The 23,595-nt window shown below is 36.6% G+C and overlaps 2 protein-coding genes across 9 annotated transcripts in view; one reads left to right on the forward strand and one right to left on the reverse strand.

Moving 5' to 3' along the window:
* Nucleotides 1-23,595, forward strand: part of TTC14 (tetratricopeptide repeat domain 14) — a 38,873-nt gene that overhangs the window by 10,103 nt on the left and 5,175 nt on the right. The window contains exon 13 of one of the 3 annotated variants that reach the window (XM_062602934.1): nucleotides 3,214-3,697. The exons of the other annotated variants lie outside the window; for them this stretch is intronic. Coding sequence (XP_062458918.1) covers nucleotides 3,214-3,332 — 119 coding nt within the window. The 3' untranslated portion in view covers nucleotides 3,333-3,697. Of the gene's footprint in view, nucleotides 1-3,213; nucleotides 3,698-23,595 lie in introns of those variants that run through there. 3 annotated transcript variants of the gene reach the window in all.
* On the reverse strand, nucleotides 296-23,490 carry CCDC39 (coiled-coil domain 39 molecular ruler complex subunit). Of its 6 annotated transcripts, XM_062602926.1 has the most exons (20): nucleotides 23,255-23,490; nucleotides 22,557-22,676; nucleotides 21,876-22,022; nucleotides 20,663-20,821; nucleotides 19,580-19,672; nucleotides 19,366-19,494; nucleotides 17,436-17,627; nucleotides 15,639-15,742; nucleotides 15,184-15,316; nucleotides 11,662-11,856; nucleotides 10,786-10,950; nucleotides 9,392-9,529; nucleotides 7,822-8,030; nucleotides 6,442-6,565; nucleotides 5,052-5,211; nucleotides 3,791-3,897; nucleotides 2,432-2,572; nucleotides 2,112-2,291; nucleotides 1,273-1,361; nucleotides 296-668 (listed from the first exon to the last, which is right to left on the reverse strand). In XM_062602926.1, exons 1-20 carry the CDS (start codon nucleotides 23,363-23,365, stop codon nucleotides 506-508), a joined length of 2,859 nt encoding a protein of 952 aa, XP_062458910.1. In that variant the 5' UTR covers nucleotides 23,366-23,490; the 3' UTR covers nucleotides 296-505. The 6 variants fall into 6 exon arrangements, 5 of the variants coding, with proteins under 5 accessions (XP_062458910.1, XP_062458911.1, XP_062458912.1 ...); XM_062602927.1 differs by lacking the exon at nucleotides 9,392-9,529; XM_062602928.1 differs by lacking the exon at nucleotides 2,112-2,291.

Here is a 23,595-nt window from a genome sequence, read left to right on the forward strand (position 1 = left end):
GTTATAGGTCAGTTGCAGAAAAGGTACTCTGTAATTTTTTTAATAGAAAAAGTACAGTTCTGAAATACTAACATAGCTTAGTTAAGATCAACCTTGACATAGTCATGTCATGTCTTAGCTTGAAGCATACAGTTTCTTTTCTGGGTTGTTGTAATATAAAACTATTTTGACAGCAGTGAACATACTAGTGTACAAAAATTGATGGCTTTAATGTAACTCCTTTTCATTGTAAGGATGAAAAGGCATCTTGGAGGGTTTTAAAGTTCTTTAGTTCTCAAACAGCAAAATGAGAGAGTAATGTAAAGGTTAATTTATTATATAAAACATATGCTTAACATTTCTCCTAGATTATTACATACTGTAGAATAAAGATAAAACATATATTTCTGATAGAAATTAATGCTAAGATTGCTAGTATACAGTCATAGAAAAGTTAAGTTACAGATTAATCAATTAAGAAGCCTTAAGTAGTCTGAAGCCTTTACTACGACCTTCAAAAGGTTACTTAAGACTTTCTTTTGCCTTTACAAATATCAGAGGTGCTAGCTCTGCTGGATGGCTGGGTACCAACAGCAGCTGCTTCTGCAGAAGAGTCAATAGGCAAGCACAGATCTATGACTTTGAGAGATGAAGTCTGACTAGTGCCTGAACTTGTGCTTCTGGAGGATCTGAAACACAAACATTTACTCATCAGTGTCCAGAAATCCCCACATCTCAAATAGAGCTTCTAATGGTAACTTACAACAAAGCCGCCCAACAGCAGTGTTTACTCCAGGCAAGATCCCCAACCAAGAATCTTAGTAGACATCAGCACTAATTGCTTAAGTACCCTGTGAGAATGTTCGATCATAACCAATTCAGCATGTTACATGCACTGTTATTTGCATAGATGTTGAATAGGGGAAAATGGTATTGGTAAAAGCATATGTATCCATCTTTGCTATTTAACTAGGAAAAGGAGCTTACACTAGAAAGTGCAGAATGTGGCTGGAGCTCAAACTTGTGCTTTTATCATGTGAAACAATTTTTTAATTAGAGCACAGTTAGCAAAAGTAAATGTAATTATTCTGTAATTACTGTTTTAAACTGGTGGATGCTGAAGTAAACTGTGTGCTAGAAAAATAAGGAGAAAGTTTTTATAGAGTGCTCAGAAAGTAGAAAATTGAGAAGGTCTTAAGGAGTGGGGAATTCTGTCATTTAGACACTAGTTCAGCTGGTTTAAACTTGAACTTACATGAAAACCCAAACAGAAACCCCATTGCTGGCACTTACCGGAGAGAAGCTAGCGAGCTTTGTGAGAATGGTGATTGAGAACCTTGACTACCACCAGCAGAAGCAATTGCAGGAAGCTCTAAATTGGACTAGAAAATTAGGAAAGAAAAAAAAGAAAAATAGTTGACATAATGGTTGTATGGTAAGCATGGGTATACCAGCAGGGTTTATAATCTTTCTCATTTGAAGAGATGTTATAAGGAGATGAGCACTTTCTCCTGTTTTACTGTTAAATATAGTTTATTGTTGACTTTAAGAGTTAGAATCATAGAATAATTAGGGTTGGAAAGGACTTTAAGATCATCTAGTTACAACCCCCCTGCTGTGGGCAGGGACACCTGACGCTAAATCATATCACCCAAGGCCTCGTCCAACCTGGCCTTGAACACTGCCAGAGATGGAGCATTCACAACCGCCCTGGGCAACCTATTCCAGTGCCTCACCACCCTAACAGGAAATAATTTCCTTCTTATATCCAATCTAAACTTCCCCTGTTTAAGTTTTAACCCGTTACCCCTTGTGCTATCACTACAGTCCCTAATGAAGGGTCCCTCTCCAGCACCCCTATAGGGCCCCTTCAGATACTGGAAGGCTGCTATGTGGTCTCCACGCAGCCTTCTCTTCTCCAGGCTGAACAGCCCCAACTTCCTCAGCCTGTCTTCATACGGGAGGTGCTCCAGTCCCCTGATCATCCTCGTGGCCCTTCTCTGGACTTGTTCCAACAGTTCCATGTCCTTTTTATGTTGAGGACACCAGAGAGTTGCCCTTGAAAGACATTCGTCATCAGTTCAGTAGAGCTATCACTGAAGATCTTGGTGTCAGTTAACAGGAAAGCTCACCTGCTGGAAGTATATTTGAAAGGGCATGGTTAAATCAGGATTTGCTTCTAGAACGCTGGCTAGCAATTTGTCGATGGTTCTGTTGAAGCTTTTCAGTTCACGAAGATCAATGTCTTTTTCGTCCTGTGTTTCCGTTTTAGTTTTCTTCTGCGACTGAATTTCCCTGGATAGCCTGGAACACTTTTAACAAATATTTTTAAAGTTTTGCTATTATGAAAATGCAACGCTTTTTCAGAAGCCCAAGTTTAAATTCTGTGGGTTTAACTGTACTTACGTCTATCAATATAAAGTCAGAAGCTGTCATTAATGACTATACAAACCTGTTTTATAACCCTTTCAAGTTTTGGCTTCTGTTCTTCTATGTCTTTGTTCAGTTGCAAAACAAGAGCTTGTTTTTCCTTCTTTTGCTCCTGGAAGAGGGCCTCCTGCTTCAGTACCATATCAAAACTTTTCTCCATGGTCTGCAAATTCATTTGAACAGTAGTTTGAGTTTATAAAGCAGTGTCATACCCTCTCACTTTTTGTATTACCTTGTACTGATACCAGACCTTACACTACTTGTTTCTAAATGTAGCCCAAGCAGTTAGTACTAAGGATAACTCAAAAATTTCTGCCTGTCAGACTTCAGTGGATAAATACTTGGATAAAGAGACTACCAGGGAATTTACATATCTTTAAAGAATCACACAGTACCACCTTACCATGAATGAATAACATCCACTCCAAAAGAACAGCTCTGTGCTTTTAAAAAAAAAGAAAAGAAAAAAAGGGAGAGGGGAAAGGAAATAATAAAGTAATATAAAATAAAGGAAAAAAGCAAAAGTTATGTCTTAACACACCTCATTATATCCTAAGACTTATTCCCTGCTGAAGATGTGTCCTTCTTTTTAAGAGATGTTATTTCTTAAGTAAGGTGTATGTCCTATGGTGGTATAATAAGCAATAAGAATGTTGATGCGCAGCCACTGATTCAGGAAGTAGAGAGAAGACTGACGTTAGAATAACCATGTGGGATATTGCAAGGTGCCTTTAATTTCATGTGCCTTAAAAAATTGTAACTAAAATGTCACATATCAGAGTTAAGTGTTGTTCTTTTTTAAAGGACAAGTGGGCTTTTTGATAACAAGGGGAGCCAAGAGTAAGTGCTTTATGTGGAGCTGGAGCACAAGCTATCCTTTACCTGAATCTAATGCTCGGCCTTCTAAGTTAAGAGCCAGCTAGCTTTTCCGAAGCTAAATTAATTCTCTTTAAACTGAAGCACCTTAAATGCTAATAAACCAGAATGTGTTCTCCTAGAAAAATCCTGGGACATGGATGCCAGAGGACACAAGGTGTGTGGATTTGAATCTCTGCAGTACTTGACAGGATGATGCAATATAGTGGTGTGTGCTACACAAAAATACAACTGCTTTCTTGGATGCCAGAACAGAACACTATCAGCATTTATCTGGGATTTTGCAACTTCCAGCTGTGTGTGAATAAAAAGTCTTAAGTTACGTTGTGATTAAATAAGCACTTTGTTTTTGAAGGGAGAGGTAGAACCTTCTTAAAAAATCGTATCCATTCATACAGAGCATAGAATATAAACAACAATATCCTGTTGTTTCAATAGGATGGCTTGCATGGATTTAGCTACATGCTGCAGCCTTGTCTAACTGGAACTTCTACTTGTATTTTACCTGGAGTTTTTCCTTAAGTTCCTTGATCTGTCTTCGTTTGTATCTGTGTTTTTCATCAGCAGCCCTTTTCTCCTCCTCTAGTTTCAATTTTTCCTCATATTCCTCACCTGTGATTCCAAGCAACAAGGCAATATTATTGTTGAACAAGCTGTGTATACAGTTGTATTTCACTTTAAATTAAGATACACTCTAAAGTAACTGCATCACTGAACATTACTATGTTAGTGTTGATAGTATTGCAGAAACCTTGACGTTTAAGGTTTTTTTAAATACTCTACTGCTAATTCCAAATCATTGTGAAAAAGTAACTGGCTTCATGAGAATGATTTAAGAACTGATGTTTCTAGAGCCAGCAGAGGGCACAAAAGTTAAAGAAGCATTCTCAAGAATTAAGTTTATGTAATTTCTCATGCTTTTTACACACTAAACAAAGGAAGTTCCACTGACAGCAAGATTATGAATTCTAAGTGGCACAAAAACAACAGATGAGGATATTTTTAAGACTTCTGAGGATTTTCCAATATGCAAAAACTTGTAGTTAGGTAGTCCATATTTTAAAACCTGCTGAACACTACACTAAAATGATGCAGTTTAAGTTTTTCTGTTCTGATTTTCCCACATGACGGGTTACTGTTTTTTCCACACCCTTCCCTGTGAAAAACCAGAGGCAGTGATAATGCAGCTAAGGGATCAGTCTTCATTGCTAGATAGAGCACACATACCTAAACTGTCAGTATAATTACTCTGGGTACAGTTCTGTGCACAGGCTGGCTCAGTCTGCTACAGAAAGGCAAGCAGTGGCACAGCTTGTCCTGCTTCTGTAATTTGAATTAGCTGTGTGTGATGCAGCACTACAGAGAAAGTAGTGCCTTTTGTGCTATGCAAAGTTTTATCCACTAGACCTGCGTGTTTCAAGCAGGCACTTCTCCCAAGTAATGACTTGCCCCACCCTACCTGTAGTCATTGTTGTGCTTTGTCTCTTCTGACTGTTCCACAATTCCACTATTCAACAAAATTTATACAGGCTTAGATTTTCACATAAATTGGATAGAAGAATGTAAATATTAGTTAATCACACCTTGCTTGCACTTTCTTCTGTGCTTATTCTTCTGAACTCTTCACAGTAGTGTGTGAATTATACTCCCTTTTGCTACTATCAGTTTAGTCTCTCTATGATTCATTCTTTTGCGCCATGGAATTTCCCTACTATGTACCATTGCCTGTAACTCACAAAGCAAATATCAATTTATGCTTTACATACTTGTCTCACTGACTTCCTTGAAAGAGTTTCGGTATTTGCTGTTGCAGTTATTAAGTATGCACAAAGTGTTTTCCAGAGCTACAATTTCTTTCTCAGCTTTGCAGATTTTTGCATCTAAATCATCACCTTCACGTTGCAGTGCTTCCTTTTCCTGTGCAGCCTGAAAATAAAACTGATATTTTAGGTGACTGCACACATATTGAAAATATGAGGATAATTATACAGAAAAAAAAATACCTGCAATATTAGGGAAACAATCCAAGTTAGATATGGGGCTTTGTTGTCAGTCTTGACCTGAGATTTGAGTTACTAGGTAATTGGAAGGAGTAGTTATTCACAGCACTGGGAGTTCTTTGAGGTATTTCATCCATATGCATTTCATTACAGGTATCTGCCTCCCTGTCTAAGCTCATAAGGTCCTGATTAGCAGTATCCGCATGGTGTACAAAGCGGTTTCCATGGTTTGCACTGCTGATGTGAACTGCATCACGTGCTTCACATCTGTTTCCTCTGCCCACAAAATCCAAGAGTTGGGATTGTATGCTACAGAAAACCACTGAGCGAGTGTTAAGTCATCCAGTTTTTCTGGGAATTACTCACTTGAAAGTCCTCATCTGATCAGAGAGGTTGAAGAAACACACCCAGTTGGGGACGGGAAGTATTTTCTGTAACCCCTCAAAAAATCTGATAGGGTGAAAAACCTCCAAAGCTGTGGAGGATGTACACCCCCAGTGACCACAAGGGTTTTAAAGAGGGTCTTATGCTGTGCTGCATCTCACAATAGCACAAATACCATCATTATGAAATTTAACACTTAAGAATGAGAAAAGGATCAATTTCACAGCCAAGACCACAGCTAGAAGCATTTTGCTTTAAGAGGAAATCAGAGAATTTGTGAAGATCAAAAATAATATATTCTCATTCCAGAACTGGAGTATAGCATTATGGATAAAGACTTTTTTCCCTAGTGGAAAGCCTAAGTATGCATAAGTGAGAAGTAAAAGAGGAAAGCTGACATTCTTCAAGGTAGAAATACCATATAGTATAATAAATAGCTGAAACTAAATCTGAAGCATAGAATAATTTAAATGTGAGACAGTGGTAAACTTGTTTTCAGTTTATACTGGATAACCACATGCCCAGTACTTCTTGTGTCCTAATGTAAATTAATGATCACCGAAATGAAAATTTTCAAACTACTCAAAATTAGGGCTCCACGGAGACTCATGTGAAATTGCTGTATCATTTAAATAACAGTGTCAGATAACAAAAACCAGAGTGAAAGTAAGCAGTAGGCAAGGAGGTTGTCTTTGTAACAAAGGAAATCTATAGCCAAAGGAAATCTATAGCTTAAATGCTTGAATGATAATGAATTACATTAATAAAATACCTTAATTACATAGTAGGTTTGACTTTTCTCCTCTTCTCCTTCAGGTGGCGTCATAACAATAGTAAGAACTTCGTATCTGCATCTTAGTTTATAAATTTTATTTAGGCGATCTTGAAATTCAGCACTGATTTGTTTTCAGGAAGAAAAAAAGTTAAATGGGTTGAGAAATTGTTTGCCTAGTAGTGTTTTGTGGACAGTTCTTACCACAATTTAAATTCCAGCAGCCTGCCCACATACCAGGAGGCAAGCAGGGCAGCAGTTGTGCTGCTCCTGGCTCTTGTTGCTGTGTTCTCCCAGGTACAGTCATCCGTTTTTCTGGTTACTCGCACTTCTGTTGCAGTTCTGAGCAAAGTCAAATTTATTTTCATATCACTGCATCCTGGGAGGCTGTGCCACAGCCCTGCTCGAAAATTTTTAGAGGTTTGGCATCTAAACCTACAGCTGCACAAGCTGCCCCCTGCTGATGTTATCTTAATATTGCTGCTATTAGATGAGCATAAGCAACAGTAGGCAACAACCCCAAATCAAATTACATGGAAGTATCAATTAGCTGTGTAATTATCAAAGGAAAAAGCACCACACACTCTGCACTCTTGCTGAGCAGTTAAGCTTCAGTCACACTAAATCACTCTAATTTCCTGTTGTGTGGGGTGGGGTTAGCAGAGGGATGAATAAAAAGCCTGCCAGATTTCAGCAGTTCAGCTGCTGACGTGCTGATTTTTGGTTGGATAGAGATACTGGGATTTCGGAGCTAAAACTGTGCCAGATACTTTGAACTGATTGTTACAGAAGGGAAAAGTTATTTCATATGTGGTTGCATTACAAGAGGGTACATACATGAGTCACAACATTTAATTTTGTTATACAAAACACATAAGGGAGAGAGCACATTTGTTACAAGGAAGAAACAAATCAAATCCCCAAACCACCCAAAACAAAAAGACTTACTGCGTAAGTCAAAGAAATTACAATTTTATTAAGCAGTTGGGAATAAACCCTCTTTAAAAATCAACTTTTCTGTTTGAGATACTTTGTCGTACCTCCAGACATGATTGCGCATATCCCAATTATTTAAGAAAAAAATGGTCACACACATATGACATTTACTTTAAAAAGATATCTGCAGGTGAGGTTTCCTCTCAGTACTGTAAAGGATCTTCACTAACAGAATAAACAGTAATCTCTTGTTCACTAACTGGTTAAAGCTGGATTTCAGAGACAGAATCTCTTATTAGCCTCAACTGTCTCAGTAACTGAGCAAGATTTATTTCATCTTCAATTTCTTCCATTGGTGAAATTGGGTAAAATTTTTTTCAGTAAGTCCCCATATGAAAAGTATTCAAGAAAAATTACAAGTTAAATTTACGTGAGAATAATTACCTTATGCGTTGCCGTTCCTGATCCACAAGTCTCATCTGAGAATCCATCATTGCCTTATGAATCTTAATTTCCTCAGTTCTTTCTGCTATGGCTTTCTTTAGCTCCAGTTTTTGTTTTTCCAGTGTTAGAACTTTCTCTGACTTATTACACAGAATATCTTGAAGACGGTTCAATTCCAGCTTTAAGAGATTATCTTCAACCATCATCTCCTAATAAATGCCATAAAGGATTCAAAATTTTTAATTAAGATTTCTAACAGTTAATAATTTTTTTAAAAGGCATCCATTATTTTATCTTTAATATATATACAACTGTAAGAGTCGTTTTGCTTTGCATTTAGAAATATTCTCACTTTCTCATTTTCTGTCAGTTTACATGGTGAGTGCAATAGGGGGTAAGATGGTTTTATATGAATTCATCAGACTTTCTAATTCAGACTCAGTTTTGGGTTTTTAGACCTTTCCGTCTACAACTTACTTTCAGTTTAGGTGATTTCAAAGAAATTCAGTAGAACTTGCAAAGAACTTTCTGAAGCAGTTAATCTCTCACTTGAACCTGTTATGGAATCCATTCTAGATCCTGTAGGTCTACAAGTTGTGTTGTTACATAAGAAAATGTATATATACCAAAGCTTATGAAAAGCAGCCAGTGGTGAACTCCATTAGCATACAAACACTTGAAATAATTTTTTTAAGTCTCTTAAGAATCCCAAATTCTACCATTTTTTTTTTCCCTCCAAGATCTTCTATGCCATTAGCTTTGTTTTGTTCCCCTGAATTTTATCCCCAAGAAAAGTTCTGGGTTAGGGAAAGAGAGTTTTCATTGAGGAGCAAGTACACCAGTTCAGCTGATAGCAAAACTCTTACCCCTGCTACTTAGACCCTCTATTTTTCTACTACTTTAGTGCTCCATTTAGTAAGACCAGAGCCTATTGCAGAATAAATATGAAGTAATTCGAGGATTGGGACTGAGCTTTTATGTTTATCAAAATATGTGGAGAAGGACTTCCATTTTCTTTCTAATTCCTTAGATTGGAATATAGACAGATCCAAACAATCTCTTGGAAAAAACCCTCGCAATTTAATAACAAACCCAAGCCAAATTTATTAGTTGGCATCACAGATTAAGAATTAAAATTCAGTGCTAGGTAAAGGCATCCTTGAATATTTTCTACTTTAAAGGCAATTGTTTCTCAAAAAAAAAAACAAAACAAACCCAACCAAAACAAACAAACAACAAAACAGCAACCAAACCAAAACCAACAACAACAAAACCAAAACAGAACACACCACTGGATATTGTGACATATGTAATGTGTGATAAAATTTACAACCCAAACAAAAACTATGCTGCATACAGAGAGGAAGCAACACTTGGCTTAGGAAGATAATAGTGAGAAAAATGATTCAAAGTTTAGAAATGAATGTGCAAGTTAAAAAACTACAAAGAGGGTTCTTACAGAGATCATGATGTAACACTGTGGGAGGCAGAGAACAGCCTGCAGATCAAGTCACGAGTTTGTGTGTTTTGCAAAAATGTGTCCTGTATAAGTTGCAAAGTAATACTGTACCTGCTTGATGGCTTTAGCTTTTTTTAACTCCTGATCTGATCTGTCATTGAAAAGATTTAGGTCATTTATCTTGCTCATCATACTGCTTGCTTCTTCTCCTGTCTTATCCACTGCTCTCTTGAGGAAATGGACATCATTCTGTTTCCAAGTAAATTATGTTTAATTTATTACAGTAAATGCAGGTTGCACCAAAAGCCGCTAGTTAATTTTAAATGAAATATTTTTTTAAGTCCTGGAACCAGGAACTATCATCTCCTTGTGTCCATATGCTGCTGACTAGAGCATTGCAGTCTTCGTGCTAAGTGCTGTTGCAATATTAATGTCATTGCTTGTTTTATTTGGAGCGTAGTAATTGTTATTTATACAATACAGATCTTTCAACCAATGGGGCAATTCTAATATAATCATGTACTTTGGTCTGGATAAAAAAAACTAAACAAACTCCTGGTATGTCTGACTATGACTTTGATATTCATAGTTCATCTTCAAAACCATTTGACTTTCATAATACTCCAGAGGTGTGTTTCAGTATTTGATTATATTGCTCATATTTTGCATCTTATGAAAACTGAAGCATGGGCATTAGCTGCCCAACATTAAATGTTGTTATTGCATGGATCTCATCTTCAAGGACTTACCTATAAGTAGTTTTTTAAAAACCTGATTTTTATCTTGGTATGGTTTCTCTTCGAAAAGAGGTTTCTAAATGTGGCAAAGTGTAGCTGATAAAAAAATACATTCCTTATAAAAATAAATTACAAACTGGCTACAGAAGAAATGCAGAAAAGTAAGGGAGGGAGGGAGGCAAGGCAGGGAGGGAGGAAAGGGAAGTAAGAGAGCTAAGTGCATTTTTAGAGAATTAATAATGGTCACTGGATAATGTAAAACCAGAGCACACGCATGTACATGTAAAATTCTCACATGGAAATAAAGACAGAAAAATAATGTTTCTGAATTACATGTCAGGATGGGATCATGTAACTCAAAGACTATTTCTTCAATTCAGTAATGTTGCTTTGTACAATTTTAAATGCAATATACTTATCATTTTATGAAAAAAAATGAAAGTAAATAGTAACATCACAGCATAACATCCTCCTATTTCTACATGGTCCTAACAAACTCAAGACACATGCAAGCAGTCAGTCACATCTTGAAATGCTAAGCTTGCTGTCAATATTTCAATGCTTGTCTTCATGCTAAGGTGTCTCAGTTGTGCAGTAATGAGCTATTTTTCTGGAAGGTATAGGAAACATTGTGTAACCATTGTGTGGAAAACTAAGTTCAGATATCTTTTAATCTAATAACAAGTTATTAATTAAAAGACCCAAACTGCTTAATTCACTGAGGTTTCTAGATGTTACACAATCAACCTGATGTTTTAAGGAAGTTACCTTAAGTTTCTTGTACTGTACATGTAAAACATCATATGTGTTTTTCTTTTCTTCTAAAATTTTCTTAAGTTCAGCAACTTTTGCTTCCAAAACTTGTTTTTCATCTGTATTAAGCTCCCCTTCTAACCGTGACAGCCGCCTCTGTACTTGCTGAATATAAAAATCCTGTTAAAATAATTTTTAAGAGAATTAATAGTGTGAGATAAGCAGTTATAGCCTTCCTGCAAAGCTAAAACACTGGATATAAAGTTGGATCAAAATATTGGCTTTAAGACAGTCACCCAATTAGGCTATTGTTTCTATAATAATTTATGGCTTATAGACCTTCTTAGCAAAACATTCTTAGGTGACTGATGTGCAGTGATGGTTCAGGAGTAATCTTCTAGGAGAGTAACAAAGCACACTCAGCACAGTCTGCTGAAGGGAAGCTTATAGTAGAGTTGCCATCTTGCTGTTACCAGTGGATGCTGAGATAAAAGAGCAAATTTTCAAAGTCGTGCATAGGAAATATGCACAAAATCCAATTAGGAAATAACAGGATTTTGGCATGTACCTCTTGTATTGCTTTAAAAACGTACCCTGAGGTGTCTGTGATTCAGAAGGATCAAAGTAAGGAGCTGATTTGAGAAATTAGTAGGAAAAGCAGCAGATTCAAAAAATAAAGAAATAGAAGCACATAACATAGGCAGTACTGTAGCAAGTTTCAGTTATTTCCATATCCATACATCTAGAGACAGAAATAAAAGCAGACTTCAAATTATATTGCATATCTTTTCCAAAATGCCAAGATATTGACAGACACTACAGAGCTCAACCAACTTATTCTCATTAGACCAAAGAAAAAAATCATAGCATGAAAATATGTTAACATTTTACCTGGTTATATATTATTTCTTGTTGGTTTAATGCATCTGCATCAAGTCTGTGCAGTTGGCTCTTAAGTTTTTTAAGTGATGACCGACTTGCTTCAATTTCTGCTAGAACACACTTCTCCTTATCCTTATGCCCCTTAAACTCTTGAGTCTTCTTGAAAAGCAGATCTTTTAACTGGTTTATTTCTTTGTCTTTTTCCTGGTGACAAATTAATCATTAGATTGTAGAAAGTACTTAATCACATCAAAAGTAATTTCTGAGGAATTACTTGCTGTTATTAATCTTGTTTAATAGATTTAAGAATTTCAGTACTATATCCATTAACATGAAAATGGAAGATCTTCAAAATAGTTGACCAGAAAAGTCTTAGACTTACAGAGAAAATAACCTTATTTGTTTTTTCACTTGGATCTTTCCCTACTATTGCATAACTTTTTTTTTTTTTTCCTCCCTGTTACAGAATGCTATTCTTTTCAGCTATTCAGAAAAGTAAACTCTGCCCTCCTTTCAAAAAAACCCCTCCTTACTACTACAAGTATACATGAATATTTGGAAAAATGCAATACAAAGCTTTCAATGGTTTATTAAAACATAACTCTGTGTATATGAGTGCGTATGTATGTATATATGTGTGTTTATCTAAGTGGAAATATTCTTTTTTTAATTAATTACACATTTTAAAATCACTTCCTTATTCTCAGAGGTAAGTTGTCATTAACATCTGAATCAGTCAATAATGTTTTAGTAGGGTCTGTTGCAGTGAGAGAATGATGAACATTTCAGGTAACCTGAAAGGTATTGAAAACCAAGTAAATGGAGATTATTTTCTTTTTATAACCCTAGCAAAGAAGGCAACTTTCCTCTTCCCCCCCTTCCTTTCACTCCTTCCTGCAAATAACTGAAGACCTTCCAGAGCTCAAACCGTTCAGCATGCTAGTCTCCTGTAAGGCACATCTCTAAGACAAGTGATGTGGCATCACAATCCTGTTTTGAAAGTCTCATTTACATTTTGCTGAAGTCTGGTAGAGTTTGAAAATGCACATTTAAATTAATAAAGCAAAACACCTTAAAATTCACTGGTTTACATAGATTAAAATTGTGCTTAATCTTGATTTTGTATGTATGCATTGTGCAATCTATTTGTGAACCATCTTGCTGGCTTTAGTAACAGCAAAAGATAACTCCTCCTCTAAGAGTTCATAATCGCATTCTAATTCCAAATCCAAAACTCAGGAAGTAAAAAGCAGGTGCGAGTTTAATATGAAATCATTACAGCCTGTAGCATTTAATACTACTGTCAGTGGGCTTTGGATCATGCCTGAACACATGAATTTAATTTCAGAAGTAAACTGTTTTTATGCATGTGCCCAATTCTGAGCTGTTTTTGAGAAGCTAGTGACTGATTAATTTGTATACTAAAACTGAATCATAAACCTTCATTTAATTGTCTTTCTTGCATATCTAAATTCATGTACTAGAGATAAGATACTCAGTAAGCTTCACTGTTCAACATTGTTTTGGCAGAGATTGAAGAAGGGGAAGTATCACAGAACTAAAGTGCAAAACGGTGACATTTCATACACATTGTTCCTGTAAATATCTCTTCACAGTAAATTAATAGATGCAGCAAATAGCCATGTGTGTCTAATGGTGATAGAAGGCATGATTCTGAGTAATACATTTCAGACATTGTTCTGGAACAGTTCATCCTAGTTAAAATATTACCCTGAAGCTGTGGAGCTGCCAAGCTCAATGTCATCTTAGGTTATCTGCCACAGACACAAGTAAAGAAACTGCTAATGGTTTAGCCACCCTCGTAACAGTCTTAAGGAGAAGCAAGTAAGGTTTTCATTTTCAATCTATTTTGTTATATCATTACAACTTATTTTCAAATTATCTGAAAATCAAAACCAGTAAAGTAAGGCCTGTAATTTAAGAAACTGTAAAGGAAAGACATCCCCTCTCTAGTTTCTGTAAGTGTACTTAAAATGTACAGGTAATGCTTGTCAAGTGAAAAAGTTTGAAAAATAGCAATCTATTGCAAGGGATTATTTCACATAGATGTTATAGGAAAACCAGAACAAGGTGGGGGAGAGGGGTGAAGAACATACAGTGGTATGCACAGATACAGCTTTGTTGTCACTTGCATGGGAGGACCTGCTGTCACACTAGTTTAACGTGGGCATTCTACAGTAATAAAAAAAAATGTTTTAGCATATCTGATACTAAGTTGTCCAGCATAGTGTTTAAAAAAAAAATAAATAAAAATGTAAAAAGTAAAATATTTTAGGAGAATTAGTAGCAAAGTAACAAAACCAGTAGAAAAATTTTTGGAAATGCAGGGAGTTTCAGATGATTGCATTACAATATTGCATTTATTCAAAAGCCCTTTGCAGTTCATCAGATGATGATGAATTAGGATATTTTTATTCCTATACTTAATTTGTGACATAAGAAGTGGGTTTTGAATTAAAAAAAGTATTATTACATATGTTAAAAAGTCACCGTATTACAGCTGTACGTGCCACTTCCCAGATCAAAATCTTTATTCATATGAAAATAAAATCTAAAGTGAGTAATTTAATAGTCCACAATAAATTAGATGGATCGGAGTATCATGTAGTAGAATTCAAGTAGCAAAGATGGGACTAGGCAGCCAAATCTGCTTAAAAGATTTAAAAGAAAAAAATAAAAGAAAAAAAGTCTTTTGCATCCTGGTTTGCAAATATCATAGCTCTTTGCAGGTTAATAAATTTTGGTGGTATTTTACTGAAGCCAAGAAGTTTTCAGTGGTAAGGTTACTGAAAAGTCATCCTGAGAATATTCTCAACCTTAATAACCTTATTGACAGGAAACTCATAGAAACGCAAGGACCATTGCTCCTCAGCAGTCCATAAAACAGAATGCTTAGAGACATGAACTCCCAGAAAGAGCCAAGCAAAATACAAAAATTTTGATTTTTTTAATATTGTTTCAAAGCAGAAGATATTACTATATAGCAAAATTTGCCACATTCCAGTAAGTAACTTTTATGTCAATCAGGACAAGAAGTTGTAAGTCGCTTTTAGTTGATGTCAGAGGTACACTGATGTAGTCAGAATATTGGGTTTATATCTGATTTGTACAGTGACAGCTCGGTATCCTGTGTTCATATGTGGGGACACAGTCTTCTGAATTACTAGGATCACTTATTTTGCTCCAGAGTGCTCCTGGCAGAGATACCGATGTATCTACATAGAATCATAGAATAAAACAGGTTGGAAAAGACCTTTAAGATCATCCAGCCCAACCCTTACCCCAGCACTGCCAAGGCCACCACTAGCCCATGGCACAGAGGGCCTCATCTACACAGCTTGTGAACACTTCCAAGGACGGTGACTACATGCACATTAGCTCATCGTTTGATGAAATAGCTACACGTCATATTAATACTTACATTTCATTTTAATCCAAATTGTTTGTTCTAGATAGAGCTTGCAAATTCAAATGAATTCTCATTTGCAGAAACCAGGAAAAACATTTTACCTTGACAACTTTTTCTTCTTCCTTTAGTATTTCTTCCATCCTCAAAGCTTTGTCTTCTGAACTGAGTGTCTCCTCACTCACAAGCTTCAGTTTATTGGAAAGACTTGCATTTTTTTCATTAAGAAAGCTCAATCTAAAGAAAATTACATGGTTTATCAAGTTCAATGTACATAGCATATACACACTGACAAAATCAAGCAGCATACATTGCTGAGCAGTTACCTAATAAAGTAGGCTGAACAGGAATCAGTGGTAACCAAGGCCCTAACAGATTTTTTCTACACCTTTTAATAGCAAGGACAACCAGGAGTATTGCCAGAAACTATGCAGGACTTGAAGTAACCAAAAAGTTGGAGGCTTTAATCATCAACATGATTTAAGGTTCTCTGCTAGCTCAAGGATTTGATTATAGTGCTAACCCTTACAAATTATATTTTTAAAGGTCTGCTTCTTACCTGGCTTGTTTTTTTTGAATTTCTTTCTTCAGATTGGTTATTTGTGTTCTCAAAGACTCCAGATCAGAAGCAGTTTTGTCCACAGTGGATTTCAAAGTATTCAGCTAATAAATTACAAAAGGGAGCAATCAAGCTCTTACGTACTTTGGTACACATTAGGATATTTAAACTTGTAAGGGACCTATTTATTGAAAAGTATTCCCTTTTAACAGTGTTTTCCAAATGAGAAGTGCTGCTAATTTTGAGGTGCTGTAAATAGGCACAGCTAGTAAACTCAAAAGACTAAGTTGCACAATCTGAATACTAGCACAAAATATTAAGAATATAGAATGAATTATGAAGGTGCTGTGGGCTGCAATTCTTGTTTAGCAGCATCTGCATAAGTGGCACCGTGGTTTTATAGAGCACATCTGACTTTGAGAAGTTGTTTGTTAATATGGAATAACTTCTATATCTAATCAATGCTACTAATTCAAACCTTATTGGGCACGTATCATTATTTTGATTAAGATAATGGAACACTGTGACATACACAGACATTTAATTTGGTAAAAAATACATTACAGCATGCGCTCATTGAACAGGATACGAATACTTTACAATCAGTAGCTCATTCATCTTTATAGTATCACTTAACATTGTAATTGTTTTCACTTTCACAGATGAAGAAACCTGATCAAGTATATCTAGCAGGTCTCCCTCTGTACCAGCATGAGAAATTGGAAGGTCATAAATTGTCAGCTGAACTGCAAGTCTGTTTCTTTCCTTGTTTCTCACTTGCATGCCACAAATGTTTTAACACCTAATAACAGGAGTCTGTTCTCATTATCACATTAGATAGTATTGATTGTGGAAAAAAACTTCAAGCAAAAATCTCACATTTGGAAGATGAAAACCTACCAATTCTGTGAAGCCTCAAGTTTGCATGAATTAGAGGGTAATCTAGCAGCCCACACACCTTGTTTGAGCTAGCTACAATTTCATTAGGATATCATTTTATGAACCACCTGCTACAGAAAGAGCTATTCAAAGTTAAAGATGCGGGGGGGGGTAGGTAGGGTGTGTTGTTTGTCTGTTAATTGCCAATCTTGCTTTTCTTGTTAAGAGAAAACTTACTCAGGCAATACAAGCATATCCCTTCTCAACAGAGCCATGAAACTTGAATTACTTCTTAGAAATACTTCTATTTTAAGCAGTTACTTCTAATTTAAGCAATTAAGCATTGCAGCTCAGTTCTAGCTTTAAGTGCAGGTTAAATATAAGCAACAACATATGGACAACATCAAGTATATCTTGTTCACAGGGCAGCCCTATCCTACTGCCTCTTGATTAGAAAGCCATGTGAAAATGTTTGGTTTTTTTTTTTTCCACCAATAATTTTAACTTGTCTACAAGGGCCATCAACACTCACTTTTGAGAGGACTGTATAGGAATTGTTTAGTATCCAGAAAAGGTTTCTCTCATCCTTATACAATACTGCAGTCTATGTATGCTAAAGGCAAGACACACATCCATCTTTAGTATTTAAGAGTTACCCCATTTAAGAGAATATTCATGCATTCTATACCAATACAGCAGAGAATACAAGCTAATCTCTTCACCACTATCAATGAAAGGATTAAGTTGAGGGTTCAGACTCCAATAATCATGACTAAACTGAGAAGTGCAAGCATTTTGTTGAATTATTAAGGGTCAAGTCTAAAACCAGAGAAAAGCAAACCCTATTCCTGTATTTCCTCCATCTTGTCGAAAGTTACAGTTTCAGTCTGGTTTTGTGAACAGTTTGGTTATCCTTACCTCATCCTGCAGCTTAACCCTGTAAGTATCCTGAGTTTGATACTCATGTCGGAGGCTGGTAGCTTCCCGTTCAGCAGAAGAAATTTTCTTTTCATATTCCATATTATTAAGGGTTTCATTTACCAAAAAGGCAGTCTTTTCTTTCAGCACCATTTCTTTTTTTCTGATCTCCTGTTTTATCTCTGCTATTAGCTATCAGGATAAAAACATTTCAGATTTGTTGCCTTAGTTAAGATGTAAAACGTTAATAAAGGATACAACCAGAAGATTGATATGAAGACTACTCTTTGCATGAGACAGCCCAGTTATCACATCATTCTTAAATTACATCATTCTACTAATACATCACAACACAAAATACTACAAGTGGCTTGGACTGGAAAGTTCCAAAATAGTCCCATAATTTCAAGAAGCCCTAACACTATAAACTTGTATGAAATAAAAATTATTTTTCATTGAGTAGGGAAAAAAACCCCAACAAGCTCCGCAAAATTAGCAACAGTAGTGACACTTAGGTTAGCTGACAGATTTACAGCTCAGTGAGAACTGTGTACTATGAAAGGTTAAGTCAAAAATCAGCTACTGGGCAAATCATAATGTAGTTATTATGTAAAAAAAACAAAACAAAACAAACAAAAAAAACCCACACCAAAACTGTTCACAAAAGCATCAGTAGGAGTATTCTGTGGACTACTAATGTACAGAAGTTTGGCCAGAGCTGGGGCTTTTCTGTTGGGAAGTGCTGTTTGTTTGTTTGGGGTTTTATTTACTATCTGTTTGCCATTTGTTCTTTGCAGAAGTCTTCTGATCTGAAATACTATGGAATCCAAAATATTTCTGCTAAATTAGGCAGTTATATTTTCTGCTTGGTAGCATTTATTCTGGCTTCTCATTTTCTACTATTACATTTCTTTAGCATTATATCTTAATTCATGTTTAAACCATTCTGATTCTGTTCAAGGTATATGTAATACCCACATGAGCAACTTAAAGCTGATCTTTTTTAAGAAGAAAAATATCATACTAGCGAAGCAAAAGATTTAAGTAGACTCTTCTTGTAAATTTGGTTATAATTTTTCCGTCTTCAAAAAAAAAAGCCATTGTTACTTTCGAACCCATATTAATATATTTTTTTCCTCTGCACTGATCCTTTAGGCTTTTTCTGGTCCATCTGTCCTATTGCCCAGCAGAACTTTCAGAGGAGCTCACACTTCTCTTGACAAATCCAGAACAAAATATACTTCATTTGTACCTCTTGCCATTGTACCATCTGTGCACAAGGTACTGACAAAACCAATGAAGACTATATATTTTAGAAATCAAAACTAATTCATACTAACTAAAAGATCCAAATAAGATCTTTTTTTGCTTAGAAGAGTGGTGTTGCTTCTCCCCATTTGCAGAATGTATGCAAGGACCAATTTTTAACCTCAACGTGATTATTTACCATAATTTTGACATAAATGTTAGTCAGGCATTTGTTCACAGAGTTAGAAATGCCAATTCCTTCCATTCCAAGCATTCTGTTTTCTTTCTAATATTGCAGCCCAGACAAAGAATCCCCCTCTTGCAGCTGACTGTCCTTAATCTCTACAAACAGCATTCCATCTTGTTGCTTCTTAAATCAAAGATGATAATGGCATGCATTGCATTTTCCAACAACCTTGAGATAAAAAAATTAAAGCTTGCATAGTATTGAGCAGAGCACCGTTACTTACACTGAGAGATACTGCTTTCAAAATAAATTTTGAATATATTTCAGTAATACCTGAACTTTGGAACACCTCGATACAATAGAGGTAGACACAAAGAAACCACTGAACATCTAAAACAACCAACCAGTTTATGTGTGAAGAGCAAAAGTCTTAACAATATCATAGACACAAAAGCAGGCTGATACACAGATAGGAATCAGTGACAGCAGTTTTACCAAAGCACAGTGATCAATCTGTTGATCTCTTTTTTGCATCTGTTGTATTGCATTCTCCCACTGCCTGATGACTTCTTGCCTTTCTTGATGAACTCTGCGAAAATCTTCAGCTGTCTTGTCAAGCTCTATCTGTTTATAAGAAAGCACCCCCATTATTTCTGATGTTAAACATTTCATGTGTAACAAGGTATCTTCAAGAACATTAAGCGCTAACCTGTGCTGTTATGGTTTCTGTAAGTTCATTATCAAGAGCTTTGCGCTTCTGATTTGCTTGCATGGTCAACTTGTCTACTTGAAGAATTAATGCCTAAAATAAAAGGAAATGAAAATATAATCATAAATTCATAGAATGTTTAGGGTTGGAAAGGACCTTAAGAGCATCTAGTTTATGTATTTGAAAACAAATATATAACAACTTATAAATTTTTAAGGCTCTAGTACAGTTTGGGATGAATATTGAGGCATCAGTTTATTGTATTTTAGAGAACAAACACCTGAGAATCTAGCCTCCTACATTTTTGAGGATCAGACAGCAGCAAGGCCAAAGTAACCCTACACTGTGTGTAAATGTGTATGTGGCAATCTCTGCATCAGCTGTTTTGCTTTACTCTTCTTCCTATGTTGTGCCACTTGCTAATGTAAATGGCATCAGTGAAACTGTATGTGTAAGCTAAAGATTTGGAATTCAGTACTTAATTAGTAAAAATAAAAGTTCTCCTCCCTATACGTAAAGACTCAAAAGAATATTAACCCGGGTTACCTACCTATCTCGAAATTAAAAATATACTTGAGCACTGACCCATATAAAGTCTGAAATTGTGAGTGGAGTATCTATTGATACCATTTTTCCTTATTCCAGGTAGATTTACTGAAGTAGGTGTACTTTGCTCTCAATAACATTAACAAGTTCATTTCAAATGGGAAAAGCTACATTATCTGCTCATGTTTGGCATGCATTTTAATGACCAATTCAGTAGCACTGTTTTCACACTTTATTATTTATTTGCGCATTTTTTCATAAAACAAAACAAACAAACAAAAACCCCTTTAATTTTACCCAGATGAACAAATTAATGCCTTTAATTATGCCTTCCATCTTTTATAAAACTTGTTCTCTTTGACCTCTAAAATGAGCCTCCTATAGAATTGCCCTGTTGAGCTAAGCGGAAACCAGTTTAAAAGCGCTGTTGTACAAAATCTTGTCTCAATCTTACTAGACTAGATAACGTAACAAGGTCTGCAAATACTAAAATGGTTCTTTCTCTTGTTTCTGAAAATCACTGTCATTGCTACTTACTCCTAGTTTCCCTTCATCTTTTTGTGCATACTTCTGGATTGTGATGGCATCATTATCTTTACGATTTGATTCCTTTATCCAGTTCTCCAGAACTTCCTCATCACAGTTCATCTGTTGTTTCAAGTTTTCCAACTTCTTAGTGGTTTTATTTATAGTATTCTAATAAAATTGGAGAAAAGGATTTAATATTAAATATCTAATATTCTTTGAATAGTAACTGAAACAAACAGCTCAAGGTACTGTAAAAAGTTTACACACATCTTGTCAACAGTATTGCTAGCTTTTTCTTTTTTTGTTAAATGTGTATTATACTTGGGGATGTCTATTAGCAAATAGACATTTGGGTCTTAAAAAAAAAAGAAGACAGTAAGTTACCACAAACTTAAAATGCAAATAATTTTAAACAAGAAAGTCAGCCTCTGGCAAGATATACATATATGTGAGATATTTATTCCACATAATGAACTGATCTGAGGCATCATAGAGTAAAAATTTCTCCCTCACAAACTAAGCCTCAGTTCTTAGATCCTTTACCCTGCATATGAATTTACAGGTGGCCCCACATGACTCTGAAGAGACTTCCTGACACAAATTTGTAGAATCAGGATCCAGCTGTATACAAGGATATCTTAATCCTGCTACCCATTCTGAGAGACTGGAGATTACAAACAGACATAATGAGAAGAGACATAATGAGAAGATAGCCAGCAAATAAAAAAATAAACACAAATTATTCATGGAAAGGAAATGGAACAGTTCCATTAAACAGAAAAGCAACTGTAATTCAATAGAATTACTTTTTTGTAGTTTGCCTAAAGCAATTTTTTTATGCTGAAATCATGCCCCAAGTTTATTTTATGCAAAGATGATTTGCCATCAAAAATGCCTTTTCTAAACCATAAAGAAAATACCTGCGAGTCTTAACAATATAGATGTGTGGCTGTGTATCTGGCATTTAGAACACCAAAACCAGAAGTCTTTCAATACCTAGCTCATATTTGCTAAGTCTTGACCAGTCTATGCATGGAGTTAGTCAGTGTTACTCTACTTGCCTATGTAAGGAAAAGCACACCTAGATCATTTATTATTGTTTATAGCTTTTAATTATAATTAGCAATACTTGAGTTACATTATTTCTGTAAGTGCAAGTGAGGACAAATTATAAAATCTAATTTCAATACTGGTGTTATCTTGCAAAACTTTAAAACCTTACTTCATGACTGTTTTTCTTTACTCTTAAGGAAACTATCTCATCTTCCAGTCGTTTAATCTCACTTTTGAGACGTCCATGTTCTCTCTCAGCAAGGGCTTTAAAGTGATTTTCAGTTTCAATCTCATTCTCTCTGGCTTTGTAAAGAGACTAGAGAATAATACAGTTATAATTTCACAATAAACAAAAAGTATATATATATATTAAAAAAAACCCACAACAAATAAAATTCCCTAAATCACCCATTTTGGCCAATTAACTCAGTGTAAGACTAGACTTTATGTGACTTCATTTTTCATGTCCACAAATTAAGCCTTCACTAATACTTCACAGTTAAGTCTTGACCATTATAAACATTCTAAATCTATTTTGTCCCCTTACACTGATGTTTCATTTTCTTTCATCAATTGTTTTCTTAGCATCTACAAAAATTCCCGTTCATAAACAAATTCTAAAATGTATCCTTCTTAGCTTTCTTCTAGGTGCATTTGATCTTGGATGGTCCTTTTAATGACCATCAAGTAATAGCATTGAGATATACAGTTTGTTTCCTTTAGGAGTCTGGAATAAAGGCCTGACAAAGCTCTAATAAGGCTGGCAAAATACATAGGGAAACCAGCATATAAAGATACTCAGGTTACAAGTCTGCCTGATAAAATGCATCTGCTACAGGTAGCAATTTACCTGAGTGAGGCTGAACTCTTGTCTCACATTTTTCAAGTGGGATGTCATTGCTCCTATACGTTCTTCAAAGTTGGTCAACTCATTTTGCAGGTTTAGCTTTTCTTTTTGCATCTTCTGTAGCTATTTAAGGGTTAGAATTGTCAAATATTTTTAGTTGAGTGCTGGTTACCTGCATCTACTTAAAAATAGTCATTACAATTACTAATCTCAAAACATAAGAACTGTGCACTAGGTTCCCCCAACGCTGTGAAATGCGGGATTTCAGAACATGCCCGGCTCTGCTAAGGAAAGCTGCATTCCTGGCTCCACAGGCCCTCGCCAGCCTCATGAGGGCGGGCGGGACGCTCAGAACGCTGCCCCTCGCCGAAGACAGGACAGGGTCCCGCGGCACACGGTCTGCAGGCACGCGGGTCCCACGTTCTAAGACTAGCTCATCGCCCCCCGTTCCCTTCGCAGAGCTCATGGGCTTTAACTCGCCCCCCCCCCTCCCTCCCTCCCTCCCTCCCTCCTCCCCGGGCCCCGCACCCCGGCAGTGGTGGGGAGGGTTCCGTGCCGCCCCGCGCCCCGAGGCGGGAAGACAGGGACAGGGCGTCGCTACCCCCTTCAGCCGAGAGGCCGGTGCGGTGGGAGCAGCACTCTGGAGCTGCTGGCTGGAGGTGAATGCCTCTTCCCTCCCCCGGCCTCAGGCCCGCTCTCACTTCGTTCTCCAGGGCCCTGTTCTCCGTGTTGGCAACGGGGACGGCGTAGCCATCGTCCCAGCAGAGCTCAGCCAGCACTGAGGCGGTGGAGTGACTGCTAATGCTGTCCATGGCCACCGCCAGGCACTGGTGAAGCGCGGCTGGCCCGCGCCGCGCCTGGCGTTGCCCGTCCCCTTAGCAACGGCAAGCCCCCGTGGCCGAGCAAACGGGAAGTGCCCGCGGAGGAGGCCGCCTCCCGCCCCGCCCTGTTTCGCGCCAGCCGTTGGCAGCTCCTCAGTGAGGGATTGCTACGGCAAGTTAGGTAAGTTTGAAGCGGCTGGTCTGAGCGCCTATATATCCGC

The sequence above is a fragment of the Pezoporus occidentalis genome, unplaced genomic scaffold (assembly GCF_034315485.1).
Source record: "Pezoporus occidentalis ecotype Australia unplaced genomic scaffold, CSIRO_AGI_Poc_V1 ctg8, whole genome shotgun sequence".
Lineage (NCBI taxonomy): Eukaryota > Metazoa > Chordata > Aves > Psittaciformes > Psittacidae > Pezoporus > Pezoporus occidentalis.